The 15,835-nt window shown below is 44.8% G+C and overlaps 1 protein-coding gene across 7 annotated transcripts in view; it reads left to right on the top strand.

The window, feature by feature from the left end:
* The window catches only part of ASB9 (ankyrin repeat and SOCS box containing 9), a 38,517-nt gene extending 23,007 nt beyond the window's left edge, over positions 1–15,510 (top strand). For 3 of the 7 annotated variants that reach the window (XM_080653394.1, XM_080653396.1, XM_080653395.1), the window contains exons 4-8: positions 148–255; positions 4,873–5,023; positions 5,904–6,038; positions 7,559–7,750; positions 15,308–15,510. In XM_080653394.1, coding sequence (XP_080509520.1) covers positions 148–255; positions 4,873–5,023; positions 5,904–6,038; positions 7,559–7,750; positions 15,308–15,432 — 711 coding nt within the window. In that variant the 3' untranslated portion in view covers positions 15,433–15,510. Of the gene's footprint in view, positions 1–147; positions 256–4,872; positions 5,024–5,903; positions 6,039–7,558; positions 7,811–8,273; positions 8,336–15,307 lie in introns of all 7 variants that reach the window. The other 4 variants (XM_080653399.1, XM_080653398.1, XM_080653397.1 and 1 more) reach the window with 3 other exon arrangements.
* The last annotated feature ends 325 nt before the right edge of the window (positions 15,511–15,835 follow it).

Genomic DNA, 15,835 nt, shown 5'->3' with positions numbered 1-15,835 from the left:
CTGCATCTTTGTATACTGTCAGATTTTGAGCCAGGTGAACTTTTAAAAGAATTGTCATAGTACTGGATTCCTGGCTGACAACTGATGCTTTGCATATGCAATAAACATGATCAACTCCCCTTATTCTGCCCACTTTCCTTCCTCCAGGGGTGGGGTGTGAACATCACCACAGCAGATTGTGTGTCCCCACTCCATGAAGCCTGTCTTGGAGGTCATCCCTCTTGTGCATCCATTTTATTAAAGCATGGAGCTCAGGTAAGTGCTGCTCAAATAACATCTTAAAAACCATGAATGAAAAATTACTATTTCTATCCCTTCAGAATAATTCCCAGCATTTTTTATTAGCCTGATTTGAAATGTGAAGAGGGATGTTTTTCAAAAGTATTATGTCCATCAAGCTTGTCTGCTTTAGCAATAGATGAAGTACTGAATTTTCAGCTAGAAATGGTTCCTGTCTATCTCATTCTCTTTGATACTCAGTACTATTAAATAGCTGTTAGATTTCTGTCTTCATTCTAATGGCTTGAAGGTAGTGAAGTATTTGTAGAAATCACACAACATTTGGCTCCCGATCCGAGTAGTGGTCCTAGGCCATCTTTACCATTTACTAACATTGAAAACTTGAACAAGTTACTTATTTGAGCTTTAGAGTCTACATCTGAAAAACGGAAGAAATAACAGAGTTGTGTAACTTATTGTGCTATTTCAAAGACTGAAATATATACAGTATATGATTATTATTTGGAGAATGAGAATCAGGATAGCATAATGAGAGATCCTAGAGGAAGAAGGAGGAGGCAAAGCCATTTAATTTGAGTAAGTCTCCATTAACTAAGTCTTCTCATGCTCAAAAGTGATAGGAAAATCTGATCTGAAAATTGTATATGACTTTCTCATATTCTCTCAACAAGCATTTATTATATTTATTGAGCATGTATTGAGCATTTATTATATACCTAACTGTGGATAAGATTTTTAGGAATTCTTAAACTAAATGAGGAGACAGCCCAATAAACAGGTGTTTTAAATGGCTGTAACACTAGCTGCTTCAATAGATGAATGTTTATATCTCAGTAGCCTAACACAGTGGTCGGCAAACTCATTAGTCAACAGAGCCAAATATCAACAGTACAATGATTGAAATTTCTTTTGAGAGCCAAAAACCGACTTCTGCGCATGGGCCACGAAGTCTCAATTGCGCTGTACGTGCGCGCTCGCACGTGGTATTTTGTGGAAGAGCCACACTCAAGGGGCCAAAGAGCCACATGTGGCTCGCGAGCTGGTTTGCCGACCACTGGCCTAACACAATGAAAGTTTGTTTTGGCTCAACTGAAATTCCAGTGTGGGTGTTGCCAGTTGGGTGGCTCTTTCTTAAGGGTTATTCAAGAATACAGGCTTCTTCTACCCTGCTCTACTATTTTCAACAAGTGGCTTACATGTGTGCTCTTGGAGTAATCTCCATTCCAGGTGGTTGAAAAGATGTGGAGATTTGTTCATAGAAACTTTTAAAACAAGTCTAGGTAGTAACATAGATCACTTTTGCCCACATCCATTGGCCAGAACTCAGGCCACATATGACTGCCAGGGAGGCTGGGAAATATAGTATGGTTGTATGCTCAAGAGAGGAAATAGCATCTCAGCCACAGAAAGCATTTACAATACACTATTTTTATCCATTAGTTTTTGCTATGTAGCAAACCACCCCAACTTAATGGCTTAAGACAACAGCCATTGTTTATCTCACAATTCCTTGTGTTGGCTGGACAGCTCTTTTGGTCTGGGCTGGTTCAGCTGACCTCAGCTGGGCTTACTTATGCATTTGAGATTAGCTGATAGATTAGCTGGAGCAGGATAGTTCATGATGACTTTGACTGGGTTAGATGAGATGTCTGGTGAGCCAGAAACATCTATATGTGGTCTCTCATCCTTTAACAGGCTGCCTGGACTTGTTTACGTGGTAGCAGGGATTCCAAGAGAAGCAAAAGAGGGCAAGGTCTCTGCTAGTAACACATTTGTTGCTGTCCCATCAGCCAAAGCAAGTCACATGGGCAAGCCCAGATTCAAGGACTGAAAAAAAATAGTCTCCATCTTATGAAGACTTGCAAAGCCACACTGCATACCATGCAGAGAATCTGTGGCCATTTTTGAAAACTACAATGTACTAAGTGTTAATACCAAATGCAAAAAGTTCTTTTAAAAGTTTACCTGGCTCAAAATCTGACAGTATACAATGATGCAGAAAAACAAAAACAAAAAAGGATCTTTATACTGCTGATGGGAATGTAATATGACACAACCACTCAGGAAAAGCTTGACGGTATCTATTAGAGTTGATGATATATATACTTATGACCCAACAATTTGACTCTTAGGTACATATACTCAAGACTGACTTTCATTTTGCTCTCTCTCTCTTGTCCTCTCAATTGTTGGCTTATTGTTTTGATAGATGTGCTCCCAACCCATTATTTCTGATGGGGAGAGAGTCAAAACAGGCTTCCTGTAGGAAATGATGTATAAGCTGAAACCTCAAGGACCTATTTGAGTTACTCAGCTAAATAGGTTGGGGAAAATTGTGGGCTTCCTTTCCACCGGGAATACCAAATGCAAAGGCCTGGAAATGAAAAGCACATTTTTTTTACTTCAAATCATTCCTTATAGCAGGGGAATAAAGTGGGTGTGATGGGTCAGAATACAAACACCCTTGTTGTCCATGCCAAGAAAATGAGCTTTGTCCTGACAGCAATAGAGAGCTATAGGAGAGTGCATCATCCTATCTAATAAAAGAGTAATATGCAAATTAATCATACCTCTGTGACACCCACCAGCCAATCAGGAGTGAGTATGCAAATTAACCCAACCAAGATGGCTGTGGCCACGGAGCGAGCAGGAGGCTTGGGTTTCCTCGGCAATGGAGGAAGCCAAGCTTCCTGCACACCCTGGCCAGCCCAGGCCTCCGCTCAAGACTACAAAGTTTCAATTATAGAAGATAAATAAATCCCAACAAAAATGGCTGCGGCCACGGAGCGAGCAGGAGGCTTGGGTTTCCCTGATGATGGAGGAAGCCAAGCTTCCTGCACACCCTGGCTGGCCCAGGCCTCTGCTCAAGGCTACAAAGTTTCAATTATAGAAGATAAATAAATCCCAACAAAAATGGCTGCAGCCACGGAGCGAGCAGGAGGCTTGGGTTTCCCTGGCGATGGAGGAAGCCAAGTTCCTGGCCTGTCCTGGCCTCTGCTGAAGGCTACAAAGTTTCAATTATAGAAGATAAATAAATCCCAGATACCAGGGCCTCCACTTGGGTCACCGTGGGACATGGCCGGCCTGCAATCCACCACAGGCCCCTCACCCAGGCCGCCCCACGCCCCAAGGGAACCCCCACCCTGGTCCAGGACACCCTTCAGGGCAAACCAGCTGGCCCCCACCCGTGCACCAGGCCTCTATCCTATCTAATAAAAGAGTAATATGCAAATTGACTGTCACTCCAACACACAAGATGGCTGCCCCCATGTGGTCAAAAATGGCTGCCCCCATGTGGACACAAGATGGCTGCCACAAGATGGCCAGCAGGGGAGGGCAGTTGGGGGAGATCAAGCCTGCAGGGGAGGGCAGTTAGGGGTGACCAGGCCTGAAGGGGAGGGCAGTTAGGGGCAATCAGGCTGGCAGGGGAGCAGTTAGGCATCAATCAGGCTGGCAGGGGAGTGGTTAGGGGGTGATCAGGCTGGCAGGCAGAAGTGGTTAGGGGCAATCAGGAAGGCAGGCAGGCGAGCAGTTGGGAGCCAACAGTCCTGGATTGTGAGAGGGATGTCCGACTGCCCATTTAGGCCCGATCCCTTTAGGGTCCCAGATTGGAGAGGGTGCAGGCTGGGCTGAGGGACAACCCCCCCCCCCCCCCGGGTACAAATTTCATGTACCGGGCCTCTAGTCAGGTTTATATTTTGGTTAAGAAAGAGTGCCCAAAACTTATAAACAGAGCCAAGACTGAAGGCAGGCAAGAGAGGTGCCTACAGCGCAAACTTTAAAGAGCTGCTCACTTTTAGAGGCATACAGCTCTTTTGTGACCCTGAGAGTGGGAGTCTCCTTAAATTTTGTACCCCTGGGTGTCTTTTGTGCCTCACTGGTGCTGGCCTTGTCTCACAATATTATTGTTTAACAGTTCACCAAAGAATTTCTTAACAATATAAAAAATGCATCTGCATTTGGCTTTGCTCTTTCATATTCAATTATAGCCCAAACCCTGTGAAGAGAGATGCTAACTTGTAGGTTTCTGTCTGATTTCCAACTTTAGAAAAATATCCCCAAAGGTTATACTTTTATGCCCCAATAGGGCATTAATTAGTTTTGTGTCTAGCAAATTTATTTCAGCATTCCATTGACTGACATAAATTCTCCTTTCAGCCCACCTTACCATCTTACTGGTTCCCTCATTAATGAACGAATTGAAAAAAAAATATTTGTATCACTGTCTATTTGTATGAAAGTCATGTCTAAAAAATTTTAAACAATTTTGGAAGGTCACTCTAGCTGCTGTGAAGACACTGGATTGATGTGGCATGGGTCTAGGATGGAATGTTTAAAATAAAGAGGTTACTTTGTAAGGTACTGAAATTATCCTAACTGGTTTCAATATTGTGTTCCTGGGGAGGGCATGAAGGAGATAGAGCACTCAGTATCATTCTTGGTGCCTTACATTCCATGCCTTATTCAGTTTTTTACAACAACCTCATGGAATTTCATATTTTTGCCTCCATTTTGTGGCTGTGGGATTTAAGGCTCAGAGAAATTAAAATACCAGCTTGGAAGTGGTGGAGTGTAGATTTGAATGAAGGACACCCCATTGCTTTGTCTGCATTGTGGAGCTTTTTATTCCAGGTGGATGGCGTTACCACAGACTGGCACACTCCCTTGTTTAATGCTTGTGTCAGTGGCAGCCAGGACTGTGTGAAATTGCTTCTGCAGTATGGAGCCAGCCCTCACCCTGCGTGTGATCTAGCATCTCCCATCCATGAAGCTGCTAAAAGAGGTAAAGTTGTTGAGAATTTGTTTTCCCACCAACCCTTCAAGGGACCTCACTGTTGAAAGAAAGAAGAAAGAAGAAGTCAGTTTTAGAGCAGTAGTTCTCAAGGTGGGGTCCAGGGCCAGAAGCATCAGTGTGACTTAGCATACAAATGCAGATTCTTGGGCCTCACTCTGGACCCATTGAACCAGTGACTCTGGTTCAGCCATCTTTGTTTTATTTAAAAAGCTCTCTCCGGTGATTCTGATGAACAGGAAACTTGAGAACTACCTTTTCAGAGCATTTCAAATGTTCCCACAGCCTGTCTTTGGTGAGGTTGTATTTGAGATTTCCTGTCCCATGGCCCGCACTGTGCCCTTTCTTCTTCAAGTCCATATTCAGTCTCTGTTCCTCCATACCTCTACCCAACTCTAACTTCCATTTCTGTACTTGGATTGATTGCAAATCTCAAACAATTGAAAAAGGCGGATGGTTGCTAATTGCTTAACATATGGCTAGTAAACTCAAGTGCCGTTTTACCCAGAGCCGATGTTACAACTGATGGCAGTATTTGAAATCATTACCTATTCTAGGCAAAGGAAATACTTTAGGTCCCCTGGATAAGTTGCTGGCGGATTTAAAAAATATGCTTACTAGAGGGGTGCTAGTAAAGGAGGCCTAATATGTGGTGACAGAAGGACACTAGACTTTGGTTGGTGGGTACACAATGCAATATAAAGATGATGTATTATAGAAATGTACACTTGAAACCTATATAATCTTTCTAACCAGTGTCACCCCAATAAATTTAATTAAAATATTTTTAAAAACCATGAAAAATGGGGAACGTGTTTCCCTAGCTAAGAGAATTCATTATGTAACTGTTTTCTCCTATTTTGGGCTACAGGTCATATGGGGTGCATCGAGTCCATTGTAGCTCATGGGGGTGACATTGACTATCATATCAGCCGCCTGGGCACTCCACTCTATTTGGCTTGTGAAAACATGCAGATCGCCTGTGTCAAGAAGCTTCTGCAATCAGGTAAAAAAAAAATGAAATGAGGAAAGCTGATGAAAAGTAAATTAAATGCATTGTAAAGTTCTTTCTGTTGTAGCAGAGGAAAGAGTGTGGGCAATGGAGTTAGACAAAGTTGGGATTAATAATGACTGTGTTCCCATAGGAATTGTTTGAACTTGTTAGAACTTTAGCTTTCTCTTGTGATAATGATGATGATGATGATGGTGGTGGTGGTGGTGGATTCCCAAGGTGGTCCTCGATGATAAATACTTTCTCCTCGCTTTCCTCTGCCTTCCTCCTCCAGCCAATCATATTATTAGGCCCTGCACAACTCCCAAAGCTGATAGATTAGGGCTGAGTCTTCTTATTTCGGGCATTCTTCACTACTTCTCTTCAATTTGGAAATATAACTTTCTCCATTTTTAGTCCACTATAAATATTGTATTATCTTTGAAAAGGCCTATGTAGTATCATTCTTTTTCACCTCCCTGCTATTGTCCAGTCTGTTCTTCAACACTTGGAACACCATTCCCTCCCCTCTTTTAATTATTTGAGTCCTTTAAAAACTCCAGTAATTTTTCCTCCCCTGAAAGTTTTTATAGTTCTTATTGTCTTCTACTCATCTGATAGTCATTTCCATGGATTAGGAGAGTCATGTTTATTCATTCATATTTACTCTCTCTCCCTCCATCCTGCTCTCCATCATTATCTCCTCCCCCTCTTCCTCTTCCTCTTTCTCTCTTTCTCTCTCCTTTTGCCCTTGGTAGATTTTAAGCTCCTGATAAGGACAGGACCAAGTTTTGCATCCTCCACAAAGCTGAGAACAACGCAATTACCATTTGTTGAGTGGACATAGATTCCCATTTTATTAGAGGGACTGCAGCTTAAGCAAAGGCACATGTCCCCACGTTTCACAGTGTGATCCAGCATCCAGGCTGGGGTAGGGATTTATTGAGAGTGTAGGGATATAATTAGGTGGGATGATCCTAGAAACCCACCTGAATCCTAGAATCCTGAAGAGGAAGACTTAGCCACCTTCCCTGTGATCTTGGGATTGGCCACCCTGATCTAAGAGATATCCTCAAAAGTTGGTTGCTCTTCACAGACCCAATCACAGAATTCCAATTCCCGGTTTTTAGACCCCCATGGCAGTTGCTCAGCATGTGAATATGGCTGCTTGATATAGATGGGATTTTGCCATGTAGCTTCACTTCTGGTCTGTACTGGTTAACATTAGGGCTGCATTAATAATGTGCAGCTTAGGCCACCAGGATTTTTCTTGTATGTATCCACACCTATGGAAAGTGCTCACAGGTGATATTTTAAACGCCATATACTATAAAGCTCATGTTGTACAGTCAGTGACATGGTCAAATGGCATGTTCCCCATGTTATTAAATGGAATCATCTTCCATTTTCTCAGGAGAATTGCCATGCCCACTATGGATGCCCTTTTGTTAGGGAATTTTGAGGCATAGTACTTTGAGTAGGGGGATGCTTGGACTCTGCTCCTTGGCTGACACTCTCTTGTTGTGACTCTTTAGGAGCAAATGTGAACCGAGGCCGAGACCTGGAGTCCCCTCTTCATGCAGTGGCTAGGGCGTCCAGTGGGGAGCTGGCCAGCCTGCTCATGGACTTCGGAGCAGACACCCAGGCCAAGAATGCTGAAGGCAAACGTCCCTTGGATTTGGTGTCTCCAGATGACCCTCTGTTTCAGCTCTTCTTGCAAAGAGAAGGTGCTTCTCCTTTGCCTGAATCTAAGCACTAATCCATAGAGTCCTATGTGCAGGAGGCAGGTACTGACTGAGTTCTGACTTGTGACCTTACAAAAAAGATAATACCTAGCCATTACCAAATGTGGGAACTGAGATAATTTAGTATTCCACAAGGTACACACAGCACTAGTGATGTAGTAAATAACCATCTGTTGTTTGGCATGTGGGAGATAGGCTTGTTTGGATGATCTAATATTCATTTGTGGAGTAGGCCAGTTTTCAAAGAATGAAGATAATGTTTTACAATTTTTAATTTTTATTCATTTATTGATGAGAGAGAAACATCTGTTTGTTGTTCCACTTATTTATGCATTCATTGGTTGATTCTTGTATGTGCCCTGACCAAGGATTGAACTCACAACCTTGGCATATTGGGGATGACGCTCTTAACCAACTGAACTACCCTGCCAGGACTAAAATTTTAATATTAACTTTATCCAAAACATGCTTTAGAATGAGCAGAAGCCTCTTTGGTATTTTACAGTGCCCCAGGATGTCTTACTGCACTACAGATGGGCCAAACTACTGGTCATTTGGTTTCTGGGGGTAAGAATGCAACTACTTGAGCATTATAAGGTATTACTTTAATGATTCACAGCAATCTGGAAACATTTATTAGTATAACTTAATCAACACCAAGTCCACATTCCTCCATAAATAAGAACTGACACACCCGATCCTAACAACTAAACCTGTGGTTAAGCAGCATGCAAGGGTGTAAGGGCAATTCCCTGGGCTGCAAGTCAGGGGTGAGTTGGGGTGGGGAGCAAAGACCCCTCTGATTTCATTCATTTTAAAAATACATTTTTACTGATTTTAGAGAGAAAGAAAGGGAGAAGGATAGAGAGATAGAAACGTCCATGAGAGAGAAACATCATCAATTGGCTGCCTCCTACATGTCCCCTACTGGGGATCAAGCCCACAACCCAGGCAAGTGCCCTGGCTGGGAATCAAGCCAGTGACCTTTTGGTTCATAGGTCAATGCTCAACCACTGAGTGTCACCAGTCAGGCCCAATTTTATTCTTAACTATAGTCCCGGTGCATGAATTCATGCACGGGTGGGGTCCCTCTGGGTGGCCTGCAGGGATCAGGCTGAAACCTGCAGTCCAACACCGCCTGCAGCTCCTTCCTGCCACTCCCGCTCATCCTGGCCCCACTGTGCCTGCCGTGGACTTGCGCCCAATTGGTCCCTATTGGGAGAGGCTTTCACTGCCACAGCAGTGCTCACCAGCCATGAGCTCTGTGTCTAGCACCCTCCCAAGAGGAGTGGCCTGTGGGATTGGGCTGAAACTGACTCTCCGACATCCCTTGAGGGGTCCTGGATTGCAAGAGGGCACACGTCAGGCTGAGGTACCCCACTGGTGCACGATCAGGCCGGGGAGGGACCATGGGAGGTCTCCACGGCATGTCCAGCCCATCTCACTCAGTCCCAATTGGCCGGACCCCAGCAGCAAGCTAACCTACTGGTCAGAGCATCTGCCCCCTGGTGGTCAGTGCACGTCATAGCGAGCAGTTGAGCAGCCTTAGCATATCATTAGCATATTATGCTTTGATTGTTTGTTCGGTTGTTATGCCGTTCAGTCTATTTGCATATTACCCTTTTATTATATAGGACTAGAGGCCCGGTGCACAAAATTCGTGCACGGAGGTGGGGGGTCCCTCAGCCCCACCTGCACCCTCTGCAATTTGGGACCCCTACACCTTTTTCTTATCCAACTAACTTCTTCACATTTAAAAAAATTAAACTGAAATATCACCTACTCTAGGAAATCCTCTTTGAACAAATGTCTTTACAATCTGTATTATTTTCACAGTATATCATTCTTTTTCTTTAACAGCTACTTAGAGTGGATGCAATATGGTTTTCATTCTTGTATCTGAATTTTTTCTTCTTGCTCTTGTAATAGCAAAGCTTACCCAATTTAAATTTGCCCTTCAAGGGCTTATATTTGGTTCAGTTTCTAGTTGGCTCCCTGCTTTATTTTTTAAGCAATAAATTTGGGTTGTGATAGTAAGCCTCACTTGTAATCAAGCCTGTAGGTCTCCTTATCTGAATATTTCTATAATACCTATCCACTTTAGCATACCAGAGATTGTGTTCATTTATACAAAATAACAATAAATGTCACGTGATCATTTGATTTTCTAGTAATATTTTATAACAAGATGTATTATTCTAGTAATTTAACTATTACAAAACTGAGGCATACAGAAATAAATCACATTGAACAATAAAGAATGACTCAAATATCAAAGCATAGTACACTTAGGACCTCCCTTGTCCTTTGCCTCAGATATCATAGCACAGTACACAGTTCACATGGAACTCAGCTTCCTTTAAAATAAGAAGGGGTGCCATACTCATGAAGCAGCTACTTCCATACATATTTTTTATTTAATTCACAGCACATACTCTTTGTACTAATTATTGGAAAATGATTCTAGCAATTGCCTCTGTTCCTCTCTGTATTGTTGCCTTACATTCTGATGTTATCACTGCGCTTTTATCATCCACTCACTCTAATAAGATTGTGAATTTTTTAAGGGCAAAGATCATGACTTGTGTTTCTCTGTCATGGTGCCTAGATAAATACTCAAATGCCATCCAGTCCAAATGACTGTGATGGGAGAGGTCCACTATTGCTGGAGACCTCTGATTTTTATTTAAGGGGCCTCACTTGTTCTGCACCTTTACAGAGGGGTGAGTAGGGGTGAGGGAATTTGAGGAAACCCAGACAGAACTCTCCTCCTAAAAGATTTTGCTAAGATGGCACCCCAGACACTGGGCATTTGTCCAATTAAAATCCGGACACACAGCAATAACAAAGGCACTGGTCTCCTACTGCTAATGCGTGGGGATCAAACCCCAGCCTGTAGGAACTTACCCCTGCAGTCAGGACCAGGCCGCTGGGTAGACCTGGGTTGGTGCTCCTAACTCTGGGGAGAGGGAGACTTCCTGTGGCTGCAGGCTAGCGGCCCCAGACTCCACGCCACGCGCCAGAATAGGTCCTTAGCGCAGGTTGGTCAGCTGAGCGGCTTCTTCGCCTGGGATTGTGAGGCAGCTTAGCCAGGCTCGGCCTGGCCTGTTCGCCCTATGATCGTGGGGTGGCTAGGCCTGGCCTGTTCGCCCCAGGATTGCGGGGAGGCTCGGTCTGGGCTCTTTGCCTCGGGATCGCGGGGCAACTTGGCCAGGCTTGGCCTGGCCTGTTCTCTCCGTGATCGCAGGGCAGCTTGGCCTGGGCTCACTGCTTTCCACCAGCTGCAGCTCGCCAGTCTCCTAAGAGCTGGGGGGAGCCAGCCAGTCGAGCCCACAGTATGTGGCAGCGGCTGTGAAGGTCACCACAGTAACCCAACACTGACTTCTAGTTGGTCAGCCTTTGGTCGTGATTGGTCGTTACAAGTTACAACCCTGGGCTTTTATTATTAGGACTAGAGGCCCGTTGCATGATATTCGTGCAAGAATAGACCTTCCTTCCCCTGGCTTTGTTCCTGGCCACCCGGGAGCCTGCAAGTCCTTGCTCCCAGCCGGAGCACTGCTCTTGTAGCTCCCTCCACTGCCCCGCCTCTCCCTCATAGCAGGCATACTGCCCATCCCAGCTGCTTCACGCCTGCATATGCAAATTAACACGCCATCTTTGTTGGGTTAATTTGCATACTCACTCCTGATTGGCTGTGGGCATAGCAGAGGTATGGTCAATTTACATGTTTGTCTATTATTAGATAAGATTGTCCCTAGAGGAGGAGAGCAGCTAGCTTAGGACCTATTTTATTTTACCAGAGTGTGGACATTAAATTTTAGGGGTTGTGGGACTTTCCCTTCCACTTTATTTCCCAAAACCATTCCTAGACGCCTATGTTGCCTTTAATTTTGTTAATTCACATTTTGGTGAGAGTGTGAGGCTAATGATCCCAGTGGTTCATACAATGTCAGTTGCCATTAGAGAGAATCGCCCTTTTTTTGCCTCCATGATCTTTGGGGTGAAGTCACCTCTCAGCAGCAGGCTGGAAGCCCATGAGAAATGGGGACAGGCAAGTGCAGAAAGCCAGACTTGTGAATTTTTTTTTTAATCTTCACCTGAGGATATTTTTTCCATTGACTTTTTTTTATAGAGAGTAGAAGGGAGGGAGGAGGGAGAGAGAGAGGGGAACATTGATGTGTGAGAGAGAAACATCTATGTGAGAAAGAGACACATCGATTGGTTGCCTCCTGTTCTCACCCCGACCTGGGCTGGAACCTGCAACCAAGTTTCGTGCCAGTGACTGGGAATTGAACTGGCAACCCTTCGGTCTGCAGGCCAGTGCTCTAACCACTGAGAAAAACTGGCCAGGGCCAGACCTGGGAATTTAACATAGCAATTTCTGTCTCTGGGTGGTGCCAGAAAGGAGTTGAAGAATATTACCATCCCACCCAACTGTAAAAGTATCTAAAGCAGTGTTTACTCATGGCAAACAATGAAAATTAAAATCACTCTCTCTCAGCCCAGCATGACAGGAGCCACTTTTGAATATGCTTTTGCCTTAAAGCATCATGAGGGTTGCTGGAGAAGAAAAAGAAATTGAGACCCAGAGAAATATTCCAATTCATCAACATAGAATGAGATTATCTTATTATTGAGTGTGGCAAATGGCTACAGAATGGAATGAAGGCTACAGCTGTTGTAGATCATCCAACTTGGAAACAGCAGATACCCTGTTTGCATCAGTAGTTACACTGACCTTGCTTGGGCATCCTGCTTTTCCTAAGTCTCATCATTTGGCCCTGTCCTTATCAGGCTTGCCTTTCATAATTCTTTATCAGTACCTCCTACAGTTGTCCCTAACAGTGTATCTAGCACAGATGATTAGTCACATCCCTCAGTGTTCCTTAGTGAGATAAGTTGTTTCCCCATGGTGCACTTTTTACAGTGTACGAATATATGCCTTGAGTAAATGGAACATAATCTGGAATGTACCCTAAATTTCAACAGGGGCTTCTGAATGTTCTGTGGGGGCTTGATTGAAAATATTGCACTTATTTTTTTAATTGTATATGTGTCCATTTCCACCTCTCTTTGTTCTTCATCACCTGAGAAATATGCAGCCCACTTTATCCTGCAGCTTGTGGTGACACTACAGGAAACCAGAAGCCACTGTATCCTTTTGGTTCTATTCTCAACATTGACAGCACAATCAAATCACCTGGGGCCCCTGCCTTTAATAAATTCAGATGCATGCATGATCCCCACCCAACAGTAATTGAAGAAACATCTTTGGGGTGGGGCCAAACATGTAATTGAAAGCCCTTCTCCCCCAATAGGTGATTCTCAAGTGCAGTCTGGATTGGGGTTCTTGAAGGTACATAGCTTTGCTTTTTAAAAATGTTTTTAATGACCAAAAGAGAATCCCCATTACAATTTAGTGCAGAGGGTGGGGGTGGGAAGTAATTTCCCACCTTTTTAACCTATAACAGGGTTTCTCAACCTCATCGCTATTTACATTTTGGGCCACTGGAGCCTATCCTGTGCAGTGTGGGATGTTGAGCAACATCCCTGGTCTCTGCCCAGTATATGCCAATAGCACCTTCCCCCAAGTGGTGAGAACCAAAAGTGTCTCCAGACATTGCTAAGTGTCCCTGGAGAGCAAAATGCCTCTCCTTTTTCCTTCACCTAACCCCTTGTTGAGAACCACTATCCTAAAATGTCAACTCTTGGCTGGTTCCCTATGCAAAGTTTGTGCTAGTTCATTTTTCACCTATGAATTCATGCACTAGGCTAGCTCTGAATGCAGAATATACAAACAAATATGACTTAAGATAACATACACTTATGATTTATTCATTATATTAGAATATCTTAAAATTGCTCAAATTACAAAAATTTTTGCATCTAGAAATATTACCTTATTTTTAAAGGTTAAAGATAAGAAAGCCATTAACACAAATTTTATTCTCATTACTGGGAATTCTGTGTAGCTTTGTAATCCCAAAATTAGCTTCCTTAAGCCTCCATTAGTGAGACTAAGCTTTGAATTTTTTTTAAGACAGTACTAAATTAAAACCTAACAAACTAATTTCAATTAGATCAGAAAAGGGAGAACATGGCCTAAAATGCCTCTTATAAGAAACAGAAAATGGTCTTAAATAGTACCACATTATTTCCTTATAAAAATGTTGTACAGGGTGGGGCAAAAGTAGGTTAACAGTTGTTAATATGGAAAATAATCCTATATAATAAAGAGGTAATATGCAAATTAACCCTCACACCATCATAAGACGGCCATGCCCACAGCGGAGGCAGGGTTCCTGTAACACAAGATGGCTGCGCCCACAGCTGAGGTGGGGTTCCCGTAATGAGTGATCAGCAGGGACCTGAGGCTGCATGGTGCTGGCCCTGGGTGTGGGACCTGAGGCTGCACCCCCCACTGGTGGGACTTGACGGGGGACCTCAAGGTGTGCCTCCTGCCCTGGTGCCAGGCCAGGGGACTTCCGGCTCTGCCCTTCACCCCAGGCTGGGGGAACTGAGGCTGTGCCCCCTGCCCCTGCCCCAGGCCAGGGGACCTCAGGCCACGCACCCCACCTACGGGCTTGATGGGGGACCTCAGGCTGCGCCCCCCACCTGGCCGGGCTTGATGGGGGACATCAGGCCATGCCCCTTGCCCGAGCGGGGGACCTCAGGCTGTGCCCCCTGCCCCAGCGGGGCTTGACAGGGTACCTCAGGCCACACCCCCTGCCCAGTGGGGCTTGACGGGCTACCTAAAGCTGCACCCCCTGTCTGGTGGGACTTGATGGGGGACCTCAGGCCATGCCCCCCCCCATCCAGGGGGGCTTCACGGGGGACCTCAAGGTGTGCCCCCTGCCCTGGTGCCAGGCCAGGGGACCTCAGGCTGCACCCTTTGCCCCAGGCCGGGGGACCTCAGGCTGTGCCACCTGCCTGGCATGCACCAGGGGACCTGAGGCTGCGCCCCTTCTCCTGGTGGGGTTTGACAGGGGGGCTGAGGCTGTTCCCCCCACCCGGTGGGGCTTGATGGGGAACCTGAGGCTGTGCCCCCCGCCTGGCGCCGGGCCAGAGGACCTGAGGCTGCACCCTTGCCTGGTAGAGCTTGACAAGGGTGGGCCGGCCGGGTCTGGATCTCGCCCAATGGGGGTGGGGTCGGCCAGGTCTAGGACTCACACGATTTTGAGGCATGTGTGGGTGGGCAGGGACTTGACTTTGGGTCCCGTGGCGCACCCCAGACTCTGACAGGAGGAAGATTTTCATATACATTTTACTAATTTTCTTTCATCTCTGACACTTCTATTATAGAGAACGGGCAAATAGCAATATTAAATATTTCCTCTAATTCCCTTTTAATGTGCATGAATTTTGTGCACCGGGCCACTAGTAAATAAATAATAATACAAGAATAAACTGCTTTGCATACTCACAACTGTAAATCTACTTTTGCTCCACCCTGTGTTTTGTATTCTTTAAAAGAAGGAAGGGAAAAGTCATCTTGGGTCACTGAAACCAATGCTGGCTTGTCTTATGATATCTCTGCAGAGCCCCCTTCTTTGATGCAGTTATGCCGCCTTCAAGTCCGGAAGTGTTTTGGGATCCAGCAGCATCATAAGATCAATGGACTCCTCCTTCCAGATGAACTGAAAAAGTTTCTCCTGCACATTTAAGTGTGTCAAGGCAAGCGTTATCACTGTGCTGTAGCCACAGGAATTCCTAAATAAAGTTGTTTTTTTTGTTTTCAATGGAAACACACTGGGTACTTTTGTATTATTGGTTCCAAGACGTGAAGACTTTTTTCCCCTCCTACCTGGAAGAAGGTGGCTAAAAGAACAACTATTTTTTTAAATATCTGCTCCGTGCCAAACAGTGAGCCAGGAACATTGTACATTATCTAATTTAGCCTTCATAGCAACCCTATCAGGTGGGTGCTATCCTTGCTTCTCCAGGTGAGACACAGATCTGCGAGGTCAGTGTGTCCAGTTACCCACAGCAGGGACAGGAGAGCCAGGTTTGCTGATGCTAACCTGGGGACTTTGGAGTGAGGCCGAATATTCCAGTGTTACTATTCTG

The sequence above is a fragment of the Plecotus auritus genome, assembly GCF_963455305.1.
Source record: "Plecotus auritus genome assembly, chromosome: X".
Taxonomy (NCBI): Eukaryota; Metazoa; Chordata; class Mammalia; order Chiroptera; family Vespertilionidae; genus Plecotus; species Plecotus auritus.
This window is presented reverse-complemented; position numbering and strand designations above follow the sequence as displayed.